Here is a 14,926-nt window from a genome sequence, read left to right as displayed (position 1 = left end):
TTCTGCTATGGAAGGTTGTTTGATTTTGCCTCTGTACTTGTTCGTCAGTAATATGTTTGTATAGCTTCACACTGCACATGTTAATTGATGACAGGTGAGTCTGGTATTCACTCGACATGTCAGTCTCTGGTTTGGAGGCCTCGACTGTATTCTGTACCTATCAGACATCTATATATGATGGTATGTTTTAACCTGTTCCTGCCAATCTGTTTTATGTAAGTCCTGTTTATTATCTGTATCTGTAAGTTTCTGATGAATGAATGTGGAGTGTATCATATCCCTGTCAGTGATCATTAAGAGTTATTTCACACGATAACTGCCAGTATCTGATATGTGAGTGTGGGTTGTGATCTGCATCTGCCTGCTTCTGGTATGTGACATGAGCATTGTTTTTACTCTGTGTGTGTTTGCCTCACGTGTCAGAAGCTGGGTTTAATTGTACATCTCACTTTCTGCTGTATGATCGTGGATTTTCATCTGTAAAGTTAATTTCTGAAATGCGCGTGTGAATTTTATTCTGTGTGCCAATTTCTGGTATGTGAGTGTGTGTTCTTTCTGTTCCTGTCAGTTTCTGACATGTGAATATGGATTTTCCTCTGTTCTGGTCAGTTACTGCAATGAAAGGCGCTCCTTTATTCTGTGCCTCTCAGTTTCTGGTCTGGAAGAAAGATTTTTATTCTTTACCTTTTATATTCTGACAAGTGAATGTGAGATCACCCTGTATCTGTCAGTTTGTGACATGTGACTGTGTCTTTTACTCTTCACCTGTCAGTTTCTGAGATGTGAATGTGGATTTTATTCTGTATCTGTCAGTTACTACAAAGCAAGTATGTATTTTATTCTGTACCTGTTTGTTTCTTGTAATTGATTGGAGCTTTTGCTCTATATCTGTCAGTATCTGGAATGTGAATGTTGCTATTACTCTGTGTCTGTCTGCGTCAGATTTGTCAGCAAGTGTTTTTACTTTCCCTTTCTGTTCCTGACATATGAATGTGGCTTTTACGATGCATCTCTCAGTTACTGGTATGTGATTGTGGGTTTTATTCTGTGTCCACAAGCCTATGATTAGTGATTGTGGCTTGTGTCCTCGGCCTGTCATTATCTTGTTTCATCTGCCCATTATTCTGTGCATGTTACTTTATGGGAAATGACTGCAGGATTTACACTTTTCCTGCCATATTACCACTATGGCTTCCAGAGCTGCTCAGAAGCCGGAAACTCTGTGGTTAGTAACTCACGTCCAAACTCCTTAAAGACTTTCCACCACTGACAAGCCACAAGTCAGAGGTCTGATGGATTACTCCCCACTTGCCTGGATGTATGCACCTCTAACAATACTCAAGAAACCCTATACCATCCAGGACAAAGCAGTAGGCTTGATTGGCTTACCATTCACCAGCTTAACCATTTACTCCCTCCACCACCAGTGCACAGTGTGTACCATCTACAAGACGTACTGCATCAACCAGAGGAAGCACCATGAAACAGCACCTGCCAAACCCACGACATCTGCTACAAAGTAGAACATGGGCAGGAAACGTATGAGAACATGACCACCTGCAATGTCATCACCAGTTCATATGTCATCCTGGCTTGGAAAAATAACACCATTCCTGCATCATCATTCAGTCCAAATTCTGCAACTCCCTACCTAACACCACTTTGGGTGTACCTACACTACAAAGACTGGAGGGAGCAAGAAGGCCACAAGACACTATCTTCTAAATGGCAATGAGGGATGGACAACTATTACTGGCCTTCCTGGAGATGCTCACATCCCATAAACATACACTACAAATAATCATAAAGGTGTGCATATGAATAGCATTCGTTCTGTGTCTGTTCATCACTGGTACAGTATGAGTGTGGAAGTCATCCTCCATCTGTCAGTCTGAAAGACATGATCTGTTTGTTTATATTTAAAAAACAATGAAGAAACTCTTACACATCTCGATCTGTCCAACTATCTGTCCCTCTTTGTATAGTATGAGAGTGAGGGATTTATTCTTTATCCCAGAATGTGGAATGTGACTGTGGGTTTTTCTCTGTATCTGATAAACACATATGGGGTTTCCACTGTACCTGCCAACTTCTGATGTGAGTGTGGGTTTTATTATGCATCTATCAGCTTCTGGTATGTAAGTGTTGGTTTTGTAATGTACCTGTCAGTTTCTGCTGAAGTGAACAGTGGTTTTGTTTTGAATGTCTCACTATCTGTTATGTGAGAATGAGCATTGTTTTGTACTTGTAAATTTCTGGAATAGATGAAAGCTCTTTACATTGAACATAATACTAAGCAAAATACTGTGAATGCTGGAAATTAAAAAACAGAAAATGCTGTAAAACACTCAGCAGGCCTGCCAACATCTGTGGAGACAGAAACAGAGTTAACCTTTCAGGTCAATGGCCGTTCATCATTGTTCTGAACTTTTAACTGTCTCCCTCTCTCCATAGGTGCTGCCAGACTTGCAGAGTATTTCCAGCATTTTCTGCTTTCATTTACACTGTACCTTCTTTATTCTGGCGAGTGAATGTGGGATCACTCTTCACCCTTTCATTTCTGATATGGGAATGTGGATTTTACCCAGCATGTTGTCATTTACTGCAAAGGAAATATCTGCTTTATTCTGTACCTTTTTGTTTGTGGTAATTGATTGTGGATTTTACCCTGCATCTGTCAGTCTCTGTAATGTGAATGCCGCTATTACTCTGTACTTGTCTGTGCATGATTTGTGAGGATATGTTTTACTTTCCCTGTCTGTTTCTGGCATGTGAATGTGGATTTTACTGTGTACCTCTGAGTTACTTTATCTGTATGTGGGTTTTATTCTGTTTCTGCATGTCTCTGGTGAGTGTAACGTTTTCCCTGTACCTATCAATATCCTTCTTTTGGGCCTCCTTATCTCGAGAGACAATGGATACGCGCCTGGAGGTGGTCAGTGGTTTGTGAAGCAGCGCCTGGAGTGGCTATAAAGGCCAATTCTGGAGTAACAGGCTCTTCCACAGGTGCTGCAGAGAAATTTGTTTGTTGGGGCTGTTGCACAGTTGGCTCTCCCCTTGCGCCTCTGTCTTTTTTCCTGCCAACTACTAAGTCTCTTCGACTCGCCACAATTTAGCCCTGTCTTTATGGCTGCCCGCCAGCTCTGGCGAATGCTGGCAACTGACTCCCACGACTTGTGATCAATGTCACACGATTTCATGTCGCGTTTGCAGACGTCTTTATAACGGAGACATGGACGGCCGGTGGGTCTGATACCAGTGGCGAGCTCGCTGTACAATGTGTCTTTGGGGATCCTGCCATCTTCCATGCGGCTCACATGGCCAAGCCATCTCAAGCGCCGCTGACTCAGTAGTGTGTATAAGCTGGGGATGTTGGCCGCTTCAAGGACTTCTGTGTTGGAGCTATCAATATCACACTTGTCAGTATGGCCATTATTCTGTACTTGTTGCTTTATGGTAGTGCTTTTCCTGTCAATATCTGATCTGCTACTATACATTTTATTCTGTATTTGTCAGATTCTGCTACGTGATATTGGCTTTTTTCTGTCTGTCTGTGTCTGGTATGTCATTATCAGTTTTACTTTTTACTGTGTACCTATTAGCTTCTGGTGTTTGAGTAGGAGGTTCACACTGTATATTTCAATTTGTTCTGTGAATCTGCTTCGACCTTGAACGGACAGTTTCTATTCTGTGACTGTACTTTTAAAGGGTGATTGTTAATTTCTGCGGAATAGGTGTTCATTTTACTCTGTGCATGTCAATCTCTGCAATGGGAATTTGTGATTTATGCTGAATCTGCCATTTGTTTATCTTGATGGTGTGCTTAATTCTGTTCCTGTCAATCTCTGTTAAAACGGTATTTTTTCTGAATATTTGTCAGTCTCTGAAGTGTGAGTGTGGGATTTCCTTGGTACCTGTAAGTTTCTAGTGTGAATGAGAGGTTTTTAATTCTGTACATGGCAATTCCTGATAAACGAGCATGGGTTTTACTCTGTAACCCTCATACTCTGGTCTTTGAGGTTGTGTCTTTCTTTCTTCTTGTTACCTGTCTGTTTCTGAAAAGTTGGTTTGAATTTTACTTTGTACCAGTTTCATTCTGATCCCCATTTGTGGGGTTTACTCTGCACCTCGCACTTTCTTATTGATTGAGTTTTATATCTGTACCAGTCAGTCTCTGGTATTTGCATCAAGATTTTACTCTACCTCAGTCTAACTCAGAATCGTGAGTGTTGGTTTTTATCTTGTTTCCTTGTATTTTTCAGTATGGAACTGTACTTGTCACTTTCTGGTATGTGTGTGTAGCTTTTATTTCATGGCTGTCAGTTTCTGTTGTGTTTTTCTGTATTGGGTGCGGGGGGAGGGGGTGGGGGGTGGCACGGGGGTTTGCTTCATGCCTGTCAGTTTCTGGTGTGTTAGTGCAGTTTTATTCTTTTATCGTGGGTGAGTGTTTTTTTTCACTTCTTTTGCTGTATTATTCAGGTTCTTGGACACGGGTGTAAGTTTCACTCTTTCTCTCTCAATCCCTAGTCTACAGTTTATCTCTGTCAGTTTCTGATTTTGAGTGTGGGTTTGTCTGTATCTGGCACTTTGTTTTATGTGAGAAACATCTTATTCTGTATCTTTCAGTTTCTGATGTTTGTTTGTGTTTCTTGAACTTGTGCCCCTCACTTTACTGCATGTGAATGTGGGTTTGACTGTTAATCGAACACTTTCTTGTATATGAGTGGTGTTCACTCTTTATCTTTGATTGTCTGGTTTGTAAATTTAAGTTTTAACCTGTGCATTTAAATTTCTAATGTGCACTTATGGTTTTTAACCTGTCTATGTCACGGTCTGGTATACAAGTACGATTTTTAGTCTGGCTTTTGAGTCTGGATTGTACACCACATCTCTACATTCTCTAGAATGTGAGTATGATTTTTAATCTGTACATGGCAATTTCTGACATGTGTCTGTGAGGTTTACTTTGTACATTTCATTCTCTGGTCTGTGACTGCTGAATTTATTCTGCATCTGTCAGTTTATGTTAAGTGACATTGAGTTTTAGTCTGTATCTGTCAGTATCTGGTTTATAAATCTTCTTAATTATGTGTGTGTTTTATTCTGCGTCTGTCAGAGTGTGAAGTGCAAGTGTTGGGTTTTCTTAGTGTCTGTCAGTTATGGATGAGAGATTTTCACTCTCTAACAGTAAATTTCTTGGAATTCACTGTGGATTTCACTCTGTGTCTGTCAGTCTCTGCTAGTTGAGTGTGGCTTTTATACTGCAGTTGCTATTTTCTGATATGTAAATGTAGATTTTAATCTTTACCTGTTATTTTCTGGTATGCGAGTCTGGGTGTCAATCTATATCTGTCAGTTTCTCATATGTGAGGGAGGCAGTTATCCTGCACCTGTTACTTTCTGAAATGTGTGAAGGTTTTTATCTTTCCCTGTCAGTTTCTGGTATGTGATTGTGGCCTTTGTTCTGTCCCTATCTGTTTCTGTGAGTGGCATGTGGGTTCTGTTCCTGTCAGTATCTGGTGTGTGAATGTGGGTTTATTCTGTATCTTTCAATTTTGGAATTTGAGTGAGCACCTTTCAGCTTCTGTTAATTGAATGAGGGGTTAAATCTGCACCTGTCCATTGATAGTATATGAATGTTTATTTTACTCTGTACCTGTCAGTTTATGGAACATGCAGGTGTCCCCCCCCCCGCCCCCCCACCTGCCAACTTCCAATATGTGATTGTTGTTTTATTCTATACCTGCCATTTTCTGTATATAATTATGGTTTTTGATCTTTACCTGTCAGTTTCTGTTACTTGAGTGAGTTTTCCTTTGCACCAGTTGGTTTCTGGTATGTGAGTGTCACTGTTAAGCTGCACCTGTAAAGTTAATATATAACAGTGTGGATTTATTCTGTATCTTTCAAACTCGAGTGTGTGATATGGGGCTTTTCTCTGAACCTTTCTATTTTTGGTCTGTGTGTTTTAATCTGCAGCTTACAGTTCCTGATAGGTGTGTGTGCACATTTTCTTTTGTTCTGCAGCTATCAATGTCTACTACACAAGTATGTGTGTTATTCCTCTCATTCAATTTCTCTTTTTGGAGAATTGATTTTCCTTTGTCCCTCTCAGTCTCTGGTATGTGTCCATGTGTTTTACGTGGTAACTGTCTGTCTCTGTTAGGGGACTCTGGTGTTATTTTCTATCTGCAGTCTCTTGCATGTGAGTGGTTTTATTTTCTTCACTGTAGCTGTCAGTCTCCCTTCTGTGGCTGGAGGTTTTAATCTTTACTTTAACTCTTTAATAATTTGTAATTGTGAATTTCACTCTGTGTCTGTCTGTTTAATCATCAATTCCATAGAATCATAGAAAGTTTAAGGCACGGAAAGAGGCCACTTGTTCTAATCCCACCTTCCAGGATTTGGTCCGGAACCCTGCAGTTGACGGCATTTGAGGTGCCTTGCCAGAGTACTTCTGAATTAGTTGAGGGTTCCTGCCTCAACTATCCTTTCAGGCAGTGAGTTCCAGACCCCCAACACCCTCTGGGTGATTTTCTTTCCCTCATCTCCCCTCTAATTTTTCTACCAATCACTTTAAATCTCTGGCCTTCGTCACTGACCTCTCTGTTAATGTGAATAGACCCTTCACCTCCAAACTGTCCAGGTCCCTCAAAATTCTGTAGATTTCAATCAGATCTCCCCTCAGCCTTCATTGTTCCAAAGAGAAAAACCGCAGCCTATCCAATCTTTCCACACAGCTGCATTTTTCCAGCCCTGGCAACATCCAAATAAATCTCCTCTGAACACACTCCAGTCCAGTTACATTCTTTCTGTAATTAGGTGACCAGAACTGCACACAGTTTCAGGTATGTGAGGGTGAGATTCACTCTCTATTTTACTGTCTCCAGGATGTGTCCCTCTTGTGAGATTGATATGGTGTCTTTCAATTTGATCGTGGGTGTGCTTTTGAATTGAGATTGAGGCACCTAACTTTCAGCAGTACAGAATTGGAATGGATTCGAAACAATGTCTGTCTCTTCTGCTTTGTTTGATTGCTGGATTGAAAATGTGTCTCTGAACTTGGGATCAGTGAGAGTTTGACTATTTCTGCTCCATGTGACTCTGGAATTAACTGATGGCCTCTGGGAGTGATAACAAACCTACTCTGTGTTGCAAGGAGCTGACTGCACATTTCCTTGTGCCTGGGAATCATCACATTCATTTTGTTCCCTGGAAGTATTTGCCGACAGAAAGGAAGAATAATATATCTTGTAACTGAAGATCAGTTGAGGTGGAAGCTAGAAAAGAGATTAATGTAACATTTCAATTAATAATCATTATTACTAACCACAAATACTCACCAGAAATACAAAGAATGTCAGTGTCTGATTTCACTGCAGATCTCAGCATCTGCTGATCAGGTGTTTTAACCGATTTACAACAATTTAGTGACATCCAGAAACAAGCCAACATCTGCACTCTTCCAAGATTGCGATTACCTGAGTGATGTTTGTGCAGATCAGATTTGGCCAGTCTGGACATAGCAGTGGAAGCCTTACCCATGCACTTGTTGATTTCTGCATCTACAGACAGGTTACTGGTGATAGTTGAGCCGAGGCAGGTGAACACTTGAAAGGTACACTCACAGTAAACAGCGTGAAACAGGAGTTAAACCACGAACATGTATTACAGAACTGAGGCGAGAAACAGAAAAGATTTTCAACAGCAGCTTATTCACGTTCGGTCTCACTTACCTAGTGCACACACAGGCCGGGAAAGGCCTCTCCATTCCGCCGCTCACTCCATGTTCCGGGATCAGTTCATCCTCCACAGTGCCTCTCACAAACAGCCCGCGACTCTCCCTGAACTTGCCCCGGAGTCAATGGAGATCTCTGGTCCAGACTGCGGACAGGATCCCAAAGCAATGTGCTGCTGGAAGCAGATTGCTGTTTACTGCCTTACCCCTAGGCTGCAATATCTCCATTCCCTCTGTTAAAAACAAACTCTTACCGCTCACTGAGTAAATGGTGTTCAACAGATTTGCTGGAGTAGGGGAGCGCGCATGCGCTCGTTCGCTCATTCACAATCACCGGTGGAGGCGGGGCTGTACCGCGCATGTGCTTCATTCGGCAACAGTTTGAACAACAATAATCAATCGGAACTTTCTCCAGTTCAGTTTTATCTGATTTTGAGCAATGGAACCGGGACTGTGGGCAAGATTAGAGAAGGTTTCCAGCTGGGAGATGAACCCTTTACCAAGCTCAACTTGAGATCATTCTCTGCACTATGTTTGCTGTTCATTAGCTCGAATTCTCAAAGTGAACCTCCGAGAGAGTCGATGTGTTTGCCGGAATGGGGCAGGAGTTAATATCTGATAGTTACAGTCACAGATCAATTTAATCAGATTGTAACGTCTGTTTCCCCAGGCGGATCTTTCGAGATAAAACGAATCTTACAGTTCAGCCTAAAACTCAATAATTACAGGCCAGTCAGTCTAACCTCAGCAGTGGGTAAATTATTGAAATATATTCTGAGACAAGATAAACTGTCACTTAGAAAGGCACGTGCCAACTGAATTGAATTTTTAAAAGGATGACAGATCAGGGTAGTGCAGTTGATGGATTCGACATGAATTTTAGCTTTTGACAGGCCCCCAAAAGGCAGACTCTTTATAAAATAAAATTTAATGGGATCCAGGGAAATGCAGCAAGTTGGATGCAAAATTGCCTCAGTGGAAGGAAACGCAGAGTAATTGTTGACGGCTGCTTTTGAGACTGGAGGGCTGCTTCCAGTGGTTTTCCCCAGGGCTCAGTAATGGGTCCCCTGTTTTGTTGATGATCTATATGAACAAGTTGGACATAAATGTTGAGGGACACGATCAAGAAGTTTACAGACGACACCAATATTGGCCGTGTGGTAGATAGAGAGGAGGATTGCTGTGGACTAGAGGAAGATGTTTATGGTCAGGTCAGAAGGGTAGAAAAGTGGTGCATAGAATTCAACCCGGAGAAGTGTGACGTGATGCACTTGGGGAGGTCAAACAATGCAAAGGAATACACGATTAATGAGAAAATACTGAGAGGTGCAGAGGAGGTGAGGGACCTTGGAGTAAATGTCCACAGATCCCTGAAGGTGACAGGGCAGTGCGGTAATATGGTTAATAGACATATGGAATCCATGCCTTTATTAGCTGAGGTATAGAATATATGAGGAGGAAGGTTATGCTGGAACTTTATCATCATTGGTTAGGCCACAACTTGAGTCCTGTGTGCAGTTCTGGTCACCTCATTACAGAAAGGATGTAACTGCACCAGAGAGGGTACAGAGGAGATTTACGAGGATGTTGCTGGGACTGAATAATGCAGCTATGAGGAAAGATTGGAAAGACTGTGGTTGTTCTCCTTGGAACAGAGAAGGCTGACGGGAGATTTGATTGAAATGTATAAAATGTTGAACGGCCTGGATAGAGTAGAGCTGAAGGGTCTATTGACCTCAGCAGAGAGATCAAAACCTGTCCTGGGAACTCTACATTTAGCGAACAGTTCGACATGAAAATGTGTAGATGTGAATATTGTGTAGGACAGAGTGTATTAAAGGTGCTGACGGGTTAGTCTAATGTCACTGTGTTTGTGGGTCCGAGTCCGAGTCCCTCCTGTGTAAAATAAAAAGATTTTCCAGTCAAAGAACCACATTGCTCCCCTTCTCATCCCCAAAGTGGGAATTCAGTGTAGTTTCTTTGTTGATTTCAAGATTTCAGTCCAAAAGTGGAGAACATGTCAGTGATCGGGGGAGAGAGCGCCATCAGTGCAGCAATAAAACGGGTTTCAGTCAAAAATGGAGTCTTTACTTCAAGTACAAACTTTTCGACAGCAAGCATTCTGATGTTAGAGACAGGAAGGATCTAGTCTGGGATTTTGCAGTACCCGAATTTCAGTGGAATTGGAGAGTTTAGGACCAGAGAGAAACAGCAGGTTGTCTCCGCCCCCGTCCGCTCACTGCCTTTAAGTTGCTCTGTGCCGCCCCCACCGGCTTCATTTCTGACCCAGTTCTGACTGACAGAGAGAATTTGTGCAGAGTCCCGGACATGACCGATACAGCAGGCGCCGAAACGGCTCCTCCAGCCGCCGCCGCTGAAGTCAAGACTCCTAAGAAGAAGAAAGCGGCTCCCCGGAACAAGTCAGCCGGTCCCACGTTGAGCGAGAAGATCCTCAAGATTGTGGCGGATTGCTCCGATCGCAAGGGGACCTCACTGCCCGCCATAAAGAAGGGTCTGGGTCGGAGCGGTGTGGATGTGGGGAAGTACAGGACCCAAATCAAGCAAAGTATCAGGAGGAATGTGAATAAAGGCTCCCTGGTGCAGTGCAATGGAACGGGCGCCTCCGGCTCCTTCAGAATCCCGAAGCAGGGAACCAAGGGAAATGTGGGAAAGAAAGTCAAGTCAGGAGCAGGCAAAAAAACTTTCGTGAAGAAAACAGCTGGCAAGAAAGTGACAGCAAAGAAATCAGCAGCCAAGAAATTACCAGTCAAGGAACTAGCAGCCAAGAAATCGGCAGCGAAGAAAGCAGCAGGCAAGAAAGTGACCAGCAAGAAGGCGGCAACGCCAAAGAAATCCCCAGCGAAGTAAGCAGCGCTTCCGAAAAAGTCTCCTGTGAAGAAGGCCAAAAAACCCAAGAGTGCGGAAAGGTGCTCAAGAAAGTTCAATCATCAAGGGGCAAGACCAAGCCGAAAGCAGCAAAGGCTCAGAAAGCAGCCCCTGGAAAGAAGTGAAACTGCACGGGAAACTTGCAGACATCTGAACCCAAAGGCTCTTTTCAGAGCCACCCACATTTCTCAGGAAAGAGCTGATCCCCCTATCAAATGATCCCTGTCCCGCCGCCGTGTGCACATTTCACATAGAAATGATGGGAAGTAAATACAGGATCCCTGGTGACTCGCTGACATACATTGCACTCAGCCCTTCCCCCACTCTCTGCAACTAAACAGAGGGATGTCCCGTCCTCACTGCAACTGGGGATATGTTCGGTACAGTCTCAGTTCATGCTCCTTTCACTAATTCAGAGTGAGAGGGTCTAACACAGGAATACTGGCGAGAATTCCCGCGTCACAACTCAAACCCCAATACATGAGTTTCTCTAATTCAGCTGGGGTAAGGTGTTAGCAAAATACTCAATCCGTCTGGGAGGGGAGGTGTGTGGAAACGGGTTGACTTGTGATCGGAAGCACTGTGCTTAGGCGGGTAGATGATCAACTTTTAATTGTTATAGATCCTTATTTGACAGCTCCGGGTTTCTGTTATCTTTGACTATAAAGGCCGAGTCTGGAAGTTTTGTGCTGAGCTCTATTGTTGAGAGTTTTGTTTTTGAATTGGCGGTTGAAGCAAGTGGGAGGCGGAGCTGGAGGATGAAAGACATTTCACAGCTCTGTCTGTCACTCAATTTCCTACCTGCCCTGCCTCTCACTCTCTGCCCGTTTTTCAGTCAGGTCCGGGCGAGCTGCATAAAAAAGGCAGCAGAAACAGCTCGTTTCTCATTCAGCAACGAGTTGAGTGAAGAAGTGTCATGTCTGGAAGAGGTAAAGGAGGCAAAGGATTGGGCAAAGGCGGAGCAAAGCGGCACCGCAAAGTGCTTCGTGATAACATCCAGGGTATCACCAAGCCAGCAATCCGCCGCCTGGCTCGCCGTGGTGGAGTGAAGCTCATCTCGGGTTTGATCTATGAGGAGAACCGCGGGGTGCTGAAGGTTTTCCTGGAGAATGTGATCAGAGATGCGGTCACGAACACTGAGCACGCAAAACGCAAGACGGTCACCGCCATGGATGTGGTGCACGCTCTGAAACGCCAGGGCCGCAATCTCTCTGGATTCGGCGGCTAAACAAATCCACCCTTTGTACCAAACACAAAGGCTCTTCTAAGAGCCACCCAAAGACTCACAGAGAGAGCAGTGACATGGCAACTTGAATTAATAAGATCAAGTTATCTGAATATTGTTTATCTTTATCAAGAAAGGCTTTTATACATCATTACCTTCTCTCAGTAAATTTACATGTCACATAAATTTCACTGTCTTTTTCTCTTCATTATTTATCGAACGCGTCATGAATTAAACGTTTGCATTTGATAATTTATTCCTGAGGGTCTGAACTGCCGGCACGAAGCGGAATTTACTGCCGTTATAGTAAGTAATGACTGGCGCTTTATTCCCGCCAGAGAAAACTATTCAAACTGTGTTGTAAAACACAGAGGGGGATCTCGGAGGAAAGAAATAAACGTACAAGGAGTGAGATTTTATAATTGTTCCCGCCAAATTAGGTGCTTTTTAATCTTTGCCTTGTTTGCTCATCTGAAATTGGCGGCCTTTTTGAAATTGATAAAATTTCAGTTTCAGTTACAGTTCAACCAATCAGTGCACAGCATTTCCCGCCGCCCTTTGACTTCCCGGAGCTGATTTCAAACTGACTGATGGACGGGGCTGCATCCAATCACAACACAAGGGCGGTCCCTCCACTGTCTTAAATAGACAGTCCCTGAGCAGCCTCAACATTTGCAGTGTCTTTGTTCCACATCTTCCACCACAATGGCCAGAACAAAGCAGACAGCGCGCAAATCGACCGGAGGGGAAGCTCCCCGCAAGCAGCTGGCGACCAAAGCGGCCCGCAAGAGCGCTCCAGCCACGGTCGGAGTGAAGAAGCCTCACCGTTACAGACCCAGCACTGTGGCTCTGGGGGAGATCCGCCGCTTCCAGAAATCCACCGAGCTGCTCATCCGCAAACTGCCCTTCCAGCGCCTGGTGCGGGAGATCGCGCAGGACTTCAAGACAGACCTGCGCCTCCAGAGCTCGGCCGTCATGGCCCTGCAGGAGGCCAGCGAGGCTTACTGGTGGAGTCCTTTGAGGACACCAACCTGTGCGCCATCCATGCCAAGCGAGTCACCATCAAGCCCAAAGACATCCAGCTGGCCCGCCGTATCCGCGGGGAGCGCGCCTAAACTCACCCTGCCCTGATCTGAGATTGGCATCAAATAACACAACATGGGGCGGCACAGTGGTGCAGTGGTTAGCATTGCAGACTCACAGCTCCAGCGACCCGGGTTCAATTCTGGGTGCTGCCTGTGTGGAGTTTGCAAGTTCTCCCTGTGTCTGCGTGGGTTTCCTCCGGGTGCTCCGGTTTCCTCCCACATGCCAAAGACTTGCAGGTTGATAGGTAAATTGGCCATTAGCAATTGCCCCTAGTATAGGTAGGTGGTAGGGAAATATAGGGACAGGTGGGGATGTAGTTGGAATATGGAATTAGTGCAGGATTAGTATAAATGGGTGGTTGATGGTCGGCACAGACTCGGTGGGCCGAAGGGCCTGTTTCAGTGCTGTATCTCTAAACAAAACTAAACTAAACATCTCTTTTAACAGCCACCAAATCGGCAAAACAAAGATCTGCGATCTCCTGTTGTCAGAGAAATGTGGTTTAGAGCAGATCATTTTATTAGAGAGCCGATCATTGTGTAAAAGCTTTCGTTTGCATAAACGGTAGATTTGCTAAAATCCCTGACAAATATCGCCAGAGGCGAGCAGCTAAATGCCCGAATCCAGTACTGAGAAGGCTGAGGGGAGTTCTGATTGAAATGTGCAAAATTTTGGCGAGCCTGGAGAGAGTGGAGGTGAAGAGTCTTAGCAGAGAGTTCAGTGACTGTGCGGCATATGTTTAAAGTGATAGGTAGAAAAATTAGAGGAAAACGAGAATTTTATTTTCACCCAGAGGGTGGTGGTGGTCTGGAACTCACTGCCTGGAAGGGTAGTTGAGGCAGAGACCCCCAACTCATTCAAAAGGAATCTGGATATGCATCTTAAGTGCTGTAATCTGCAGGGCGACGGTCTGAATGCTGGAAGGTGGGATGAGAATAGGTGGGCCGTTTTTCGGCCGGGACATACACGATGGAGCAAGTGCCCTCGTTGTAGGCCAATACAAAGCAGCGCCAGCATTAAAAAATTGCCTTCTCAGACAGCAAGCAGCCTTTTAACAGACAAAGTGGGTGGCTCTGAAAAGAGCCTTTGGGTTCGCAGATTTAAGTCAGGCCGCTTCACTTGCTCTTGGTGCTCCGAGCGGTGGTTTTCTTGGGGAACACGGCCCACAGGGAACTGCAGTCCAGCCCGGGAGGAGCGAGACTTGGCCTTGGACCGAGCTTTACCACCGGTCTTCCCTCTTCCAGACATTTCCACAATCTGACAAATACTTTCAGGAAGAATGTTGAGAACCGCCCACAATAGTCCCATTTATACCTTCGAGAGGAATGGTGTCGGGGGCACTGGTGATTTGTCACTCTGCATTGGGTGACATTGTACTCTTCATGTGACCAATCAGAGAGTGGCTGAATTCACCAATCCAGAAACGCCAAGGAGATGAGGGCGGAAAATAACGGCGCGAAATTGTAAGACTGCAAACGAGTTTTCAAATGTGAAAATCCCGCCAATATATTTGTAAAACACAGAGCGGCTTCAATATAGATCATCACATTTTTAGGTAACTTGGTTTTACCGCAAATATTTTAAAATCTTTTTTATATTGTATTATTCTACATGTGGTAACAATTTCCAGATTGGCTTTCACATTCCGCCATCGATTCGAGTTCACTCTCTATCCTTTTTGAAACATTGTATAACCAGCGGACAGAAAGCCTCTTTCACAGCATTCTGTAACCATTTCAGCTCAATGTTCCTAATGATACTGCATCGCTGATTATAGACTGATCCCTATTGGTGAGAGACAACAGCGGAGTTTATAATCTTAGTGTCAGGTGTCAAAGAGTGAGACTGAGGGTTCCCACACCACCGGGGTTTCTAGATAATGTGCTGATTACTTATTGAGGACAAACTTGATCTCGGGATATGAGTGAGTGAGAAATGATGCCTGTGCGTTCAATCAGATTTTATTATCGAAATATAGCAAAGGGGCCGAA

At 44.1% G+C, this 14,926-nt stretch overlaps 1 protein-coding gene and 1 pseudogene across 1 annotated transcript; both read left to right on the top strand.

Annotated features, from left to right (window-relative positions):
- Positions 1–10,066: 10,066 nt before the first annotated feature.
- LOC137362608 (histone H1-like) lies at positions 10,067–10,606 on the top strand. Its single transcript, XM_068026964.1, has one exon. The coding sequence runs from the start codon at positions 10,067–10,069 to the stop codon at positions 10,604–10,606; it is 540 nt and encodes a 179-aa protein (XP_067883065.1).
- Positions 10,607–12,554: 1,948 nt separating this feature from the next.
- LOC137362630 (histone H3-like) lies at positions 12,555–12,964 on the top strand (annotated as a pseudogene).
- Positions 12,965–14,926: the final 1,962 nt, after the last annotated feature.

The sequence above is a fragment of the Heterodontus francisci genome, unplaced genomic scaffold (assembly GCF_036365525.1).
Source record: "Heterodontus francisci isolate sHetFra1 unplaced genomic scaffold, sHetFra1.hap1 HAP1_SCAFFOLD_452, whole genome shotgun sequence".
NCBI lineage: Eukaryota > Metazoa > Chordata > Chondrichthyes > Heterodontiformes > Heterodontidae > Heterodontus > Heterodontus francisci.
Note: the sequence above shows the minus strand (reverse complement) of the source record. Positions and strands in the feature narration are given on the sequence as shown.

What these genes read in the sequence shown, in the direction of transcription:
- LOC137362608 (XM_068026964.1), top strand. Translation starts at nt 10,067, where the DNA reads ATGACCGATACAGCAGGCGCCGAAACGGCTCCTCCAGCCGCCGCCGCT.